Here is a 7,065-nt window from a genome sequence, read left to right as displayed (position 1 = left end):
CAGTGTCTTCCTATACCACTGCTACCAGCGGGGATTTGAACTAGCAACCTCTGGCTTGCTAATCAAGTCATTTGTTGGCCTACAATTCTCATAACTAGAAGGGGCCATATAACACTGGTTATGAAAAAACTACACTGCTTGCCGATATGTTTCCGGGTGAAATACAAAGTGCTGATTATTACCTATAAAGCTCTTAATGGCTTGGGCCCAGGCTATTTAAGAGACCACCTCCTTTGTCATGAACCCTCCCACCTTCTACAATCTTCTGGAGAGGTCTGGCTACAGTTGCCACCAGCTCATCTGGTGGCAATTCAGGACTGGGCTTTCTCTGTGGCTGCAGGCCTTTGGAATATGCTCCCTGCTGAAATAAGAGCATCTCCTTCTCATTTGTTTTCAGGAAGACCCTCAAGACTTTCCTGTTCTTTGCAAGCTTTTAATTAGAATTTTAATAATTTCAAGAATTTGTTTTATATTGCTTTTATTGTGTTTTGTGATTTTTAACATAAATTTTTTACACCGCCTAGAGAATTACACATCAGGTGGTATAAAAATAGGATACATAAATAAATAATGCATAAATAAATAACCCCTAGTTATTGGCCACTGTGGCTGGGGATTATGGGAGTTGTAGTTCAAAAACAGCCGGGGGGGGGGGCTAAGTTGAGCAGGGCTGGTCTATGCTGACTGGCAGCAGTCCTCCAAGGTTACAGTCTCTCCCAGTCCTACCTAGAGATGCCAGGGAGTGAACATGGGACACTCTGTATGCAAGCATGCAGATGTTCCTGCACTGAGCTATGGTCCCATCCAATCTTACAGTGCTTACATGTAGTCTCCATCCAAATGCAAACCAAGGTGGACCCTCTTTTGCAAAGGGTACAATTCATACTTGCTACCACAAGACCAGCAGTAACATTTTTATCACTGATTTGACAGGGTGTGTCTATCCTAAAGCTTTCCCAGTTCTTCTCCAGTCAATAGGAAATCCATATCCCAACCATTATGAGGCAATGGCAGTTTACCCATTTGTAATTTAAAATGTTTATTTTGTATATTTTATATACAGAATATCACAGGAAACATAGAAACGTGTCAGCATAAATTACATGTATCTGCTGTTGAATAAAATATTAGATAATGAAATTGCAACAATAAATACATCTGAATGATAACTATATATCTTAACATGTTCCACACACACATAAAATTCATGCTTTGTGGACAGCATACTTGTCCATGTTACATTTTCATGATGCTGAAATTTCTTGAAAGTTTTAAACATGTCATCTTATTAGTGTACATTTTCAAACATTGTATGTCTATTGGCATTACACTTGGAAATAAACCACAAAATATAATAAAGCTGTATAACTTAGTTTCCCCCCTAAGAGTGTTCTTTGTCTATCAAAATATCCTTGTACCAGTTATAGCAAAACAAATATTTTTGATAAACAGATATGTAAAATCTATTATAAATTACAAGGAAGGACAACAGTAGTGTATCATATAAAATATATCCTCCTTAGCATTACTGGTCCAGGAATAACTATTGCTTCTGTGCTAGCCCTGCACTGATAAATGCAAGGCCATGAAACAGAATCATGGCTTATTTTATTCTCACAAGAGTGGGATCAAAGGGGAACAAAAAGACTATTGTCCTTACATTTAACAGATAGCTTCTAAATGTGACTTATTTGACCGAGCCTAAGTTGCAAAATTATCTGAAACTGTTTTTAATTAGACTGGTTAGATTCTTCCATTTCATTCCTTAGATTTCACTGGTACAAATGGATTAGGACTGCAATCATTGACAGCATGTAAGGATTAGACAAACCTCTCTTCACATTATATAATATAGGCCGCAGTGAAGTTAAGAAGGATTTGTACTGGCTTCCTCTTCAGGGATTCTATGCATTTGCAAGTACATGGCTCTTCTAGGACAAAGATATTCTGTGGGATTCCTCTAAGTTATGGAAAGCTACAGGACTGTAAAGGCAGCACTCCTGTCCAGCTGTCTGGTTCTCAGAAGAAGCTTCTGTGCACAAGTATGATGTGGGATGCAGAAAGTGGATGTTTCCAAGAGAGGCCCCAGAGGTGCGTTGCAGTTAGTCCAATTAGCCTCTACAGCCATGGCAAACAGGCCAGTGAGAAGTCAGTAGAATGTGTAGAGGGCTGAAGCACTGACTGAAATGCTCGGGGCCTCAGGAAAGTGCTGAAAAGAAAGCCACATGTCTTCTGGCATCTTTCACATGCTGGCCCTGAGGGTCCTGTTCAAGCTCCCAATTCACTGCACATAAGCATATGCTGTGCCTAGCCAGTTATTTTAATGACAGATTGCTACACTATATTACAAATGGAATTTCTTTCTTTCTTTTGGTTTCCTACTTTCTTAATGGTGTTCCAAATGCATTAGTTGAAATACTTCACTTAAACACTGGCTTGCAAAAAGAACAAACCAATTATGGGATTACATAATGAATTATTTCCCTGCTAAATGCAAGTTGGATTTTCTGAGAGATACTCAACATTGGTGTAGAAAAGGTTTTAAAATACCTGCTTGTGAAAGAAATCCCAGTGCAGTGAAATCAGATAAAATTAAAAATAGTCTTACTTTCATGATGGAAGCATTCTTGGGGTGAGGACAGATCAACGTGTGGTGGAAGTGATCTCGACACACATTCTCTGTCCTGAAAACAAATGTTTTGAGTCCTGTTCGTTCATTATATTGTATGTGCATCAGGTGTCTGTACGCTAGTATGTGTTTTTGTTTAAATTATGGTACCTGTGTTCATGAAAGTGAACCTGGGTACAGACACTCTCAGTATGTACTGATGTATGCACATTGAACATAATGTGTAAATAACTGCATGTACTATGTACAGGTCTGTACGTGCGCACACTGTACACAGATTTTATGTGTACGGAACATTGTGTGTCAGATCAATTTCCACCACATTTTAGAATGTATCTCTTGCCCTTTTGAATGAAGGGCTAGAATGAATGCATTCAGGTAGGATGAATGCCTGCTCCTTTGTTCCAGTGAATGCAAGACGTTCGCTTGGGTAAAATGAACGTAGAAGGTGGAAGCGACATCATAATGGCAGGTTCAACTTCATTAGATTTTTTTGTAAACTGCCATGAGACTTTATGATTTGGCAATATAGACATGTTATAGATAGATTCCTTAGAATGTCTGCAAAGTTGGTAGATGATGTGTGTCCTGTTTATCTTCACAATCCAAAAAAATGGAAGAAGGTTCCACTTCCACTTCAAGAACACAAGATAAACAGAAATGCCCTGTGGCCTTCTGCTGCTGGTCCTTGTTTCTCTGTAATGCTCTATATTTGTGTAAAGGGCTGCTGAGATTAAAGGATGTACAGCATTAAAGTCTTCACGAGCAGTGGATATTCAAAAGTGAATGATGCATTTAAACAGCTATTCAGTGACATTTAAAATGTAACATGCATGCTATTTTTAAAAACACTTAACTGCATTTCCCAGCTTTTGAAATACACACTTGTCAAAATGTTAATATGCTCTATTTCAACATAGCCCATTCTGGTGCAAAGTAAAGCCTATGCAATATTCATACCATTTTTTAAAAAAATGACACCCTGCCCCCATCTTGATTACTTCCTGTTGTCATACAGACTTCCCTGTAGATGCTGTGATCTGTATTTAAAAGTCTGCATGGTGATACTCCCAGAGACCAGATTACAGAAGCTTTGCCCATGAAAACCTATAACTGGATCTATTTTCATCACAAAGTAATATTTAATGGTTATGTTTCTGTTTTGATTCATGCCCTGGAGTGCAAACGTACTTCTGCGCAGAAGTTTCATCCACTGTATCAAAGACCTGTGCAGCCCTGAGTCCAGGGTGGGTCAACAAGTTCACTGTCTCTCCTAGAGCACTGCTTCACCTCAATTAGGACTTTTTTTAAAAAGGCTTTTTAATTTGTGATATGATGGTGACAGCCTCCATGTAAATAATGGCAACTTGTTTTAAGAAGGGGAACAATGTATTAAAAATGGGGGAGCGGGGAGTTCTCTGCCTTTTATATCTTCCTCACAAAAACAAAAACAAAAAAGCAAGACCCACCTAGAAATGTGATTGCCACCTAAAAATGAACGCTGGCCACAGGGCTATCTGTATTACCCATATTCTGTCCATACGCTGCCTGCCCTGAACCTACACCTGTCTGCAAATGAGATATGGGCAATTCGAGCTTGTATCCTGGGGTCACAATCCACACATGAACAGGTTGGTTTGGTACACTGTGTCCTTTCCCCCCCAGGGGTCGCTCCTTGAACAGATTGTACAATTTAGGATTAACTGAGGCCACCAGGTTGGATGACTTTAAACAGGGCTTAGACATATTCATGGAGAACAAATAGATCAGTGACTACTAATCTTGATGGTTATAGACTACCTCCATTTTTCAGAGGCAGGCTGCCTCCAATTACCAGTTGCAGCAGAGCAGCAGCAGGAGAGAGAACATGCCTTCATCTCTTGGTTGTGTGACTTCCCAAGGCATCTGGTGGGCCACTGGAGGAAACAGGGTGCTGGACTAGATAGGCCTTAGGCCTGATCCAGCCAGGCTCTTTTTTTATCAGTATGGGAAGCTCCTTTGAGGAAATGTTGTTGCCCAGTCATTAACTGGAACAGATGAGCAAACATTTCAGACCAGGGGTTCTCAACCTTAGGTCCCCACCCTGATATAGTTGAACCACAACTCCTATAATTCCCAGTGTTCTTTGGTCATTATTGTTGGGAAATGATTATAGTCCAGCAATATCTGAGAACCCAAGGTTGAGAACCCCTGCTTAAGACAAAGAAACATCCACTTTCTCCTAGACCACCTGATTGGAAAATTTCGTCTTATCATTCCTGACAGTAATTCAGCTGAAATCCATATATAAATTATAAAGACTTTGGGTAATAAAACATCACTAGTCTGGTTCTGTGTTATAAGATAAATATAAGAGATATATAGCAAATTAAGTGTTATAAAAACTTGTCCTGCAAATTTCACCCTTTGGACAAAAGTGTTTCACTATCCCCATGCATTTTCATGCTATCCTGGACTGCTAATCAGCAACATCTGAACTGAGTTACTTGGAAAGGGGATGTGTTCTGATTATTTGTTTAGGAGAATAAAACTTGTTTGAAACTGCATATACTGAGGCCTGTAAATGCAGCCAGCAGTTCCTCTGGTATCTTAAATGGATCACAAAGGTGAGATACACCCCACATAGCTCAAACAATGTTTATCAGTATCAGTATCAGAAGGTTAGTATTAGAAGACACAACAGGGTGTGAGACCTGCAATCCAAGAAGAATACTTTACTTCAATTCTAAACACTGCTATACTTTCAGATGTATATTTTATAGATAAATACATCTTTCATGAATCTACACATAGCATTAGCATACATCTTAAAATTATTAACTCCCAGTCCTTAGATGGTGGTAATGATGCTGGTGGGAGTTATGGATTGTTATTTTCTATGATCTTGAAATTAGGTACCATTGCCTCTTTGGAACTTTTTTGTGTGTTAATGGCTAACTTATAAAAGGGCAACTTTTTGAAAGGACTGTAGTATTTTTACCCCACTTTTTAATTCTACTACATTTCCTTCAAAATAGGTTTTAATAAAACAGTCTCACATTGGCTACAGATCTGTAACCTGATACAGTCAGAAGAATGAATCTAGATGATTGCTCCATGATGCTGTTGGTTTTACATGACAACACACTTGCCTTTCAGCTTCTCTTTCCTTTTCTGTTGCTTGCTTTTCTTGCCGTCAATCTGTAAACTCACAGTCCTCCGTTTCTCCAAGTTCAGCAGCTCTTGGAACAACTCCTTCACATTGTGGTTCATCTTGGCAGAGGTCTCCATAAAGGCACACTTCCATTTCTTGGCCATGGCTTCTCCAGCGCTGGTCTGCACTTCTCGGTTGTGGTCCTCATCATTCTTGTTCCCCACCAGCATGATTGGAATGCTGTCTATATCCCCTTTAATCTGACAGATCTGTTCATAAATAGGTTTGAGTTCCTCCAGGGACTGCCGGCTTGTGACAGAATAGACCAAAATGAAAGCATGTCCTTTGGAAATAGACAGACGCTGCATGGCAGGAAATTGATGGCTCCCTGTTGTGTCGGTAATCTGCAAAGTGCATATGCTCTTATCGCAGCTGATCACCTGCCTGTAGGTGTCTTCAATTGTAGGGATGTAACTGTCTCTGAAAGTGCCTTTGACAAACCTCAAGACCAGTGAACTTTTGCCAACTCCTCCTGCCCCAAACACCACCACCCTGTAATCATTGCTTTGTTCAGGCATGTTTTTCAAGGTACGTGATGCTCAACAAGGGAAGAAAACCTGTGTGAGAAAGAAAAGTAAAAATCACATATTAACCATACATGATTTACTAGAAATTCAGAATAAGAGAAATGAGAAGTATGTTATTGGATAATAATATGGAATATACAAGTGATGGAAAAGATATTTCATTTCATTTTTAGATGTCAGTCTTCTAATCCAAAGCATATCAATAAATTCATGTAAATTACTATTGAGTACATGAGTTCCAGGCCTATGTGCCATGGAAGGGGCAATTACTGACCAGTTATGTAGAGAGGTAGATGCTGGGGACATTCACACAATGAGTGGCGGGTGGGCAGGTGGGGGGGGGGCTTCCCAAACCTTGCCTTCTCCCCAGATGATCGTTGTTTTGTTAGTGGAAACGTGCAGCTTCCACCAATACAATCAGCCTTGCTCCATGCAACATGTTCCCACAAAATCAGCCCTGCTCCATACAGCATGGAGCAGGGCAGATTGATCTGAGGCCAGGATTCATTTTCCTGGCCACTATGAATCCCACAATGACTGCACGACACACATTATACATTGGAGGAGTCCCTGTGTGTGATCGCCCTGGTGGACAACTATGCTAGGAGATAGGAGGCATGTGAACCTTAGGCAGCGGTGGGGGGATGATGGGAGACATGATCGACTTTTATAAAACTATGTGTGGTGTAAAAAAAGTGGGCATAGAAATTGGCTTC

General features: G+C 40.1%; 1 protein-coding gene across 3 annotated transcripts in view; it reads right to left on the bottom strand.

Moving 5' to 3' along the window:
• Positions 1–1,020: 1,020 nt before the first annotated feature.
• Positions 1,021–7,065, bottom strand: part of DIRAS2 (DIRAS family GTPase 2) — a 29,978-nt gene continuing 23,933 nt past the window's right edge. For all 3 annotated transcript variants that reach the window (XM_053296624.1, XM_053296625.1, XM_053296623.1), the window contains one exon: positions 1,021–6,379. In XM_053296624.1, coding sequence (XP_053152599.1) covers positions 5,741–6,340 — 600 coding nt within the window. In that variant the 5' untranslated portion in view covers positions 6,341–6,379 and the 3' untranslated portion in view covers positions 1,021–5,740. The remainder of the gene's footprint in view (positions 6,380–7,065) is intronic.

The sequence above is a fragment of the Hemicordylus capensis genome, chromosome 2 (assembly GCF_027244095.1).
Source record: "Hemicordylus capensis ecotype Gifberg chromosome 2, rHemCap1.1.pri, whole genome shotgun sequence".
NCBI lineage: Eukaryota > Metazoa > Chordata > Lepidosauria > Squamata > Cordylidae > Hemicordylus > Hemicordylus capensis.
This window is presented reverse-complemented; position numbering and strand designations above follow the sequence as displayed.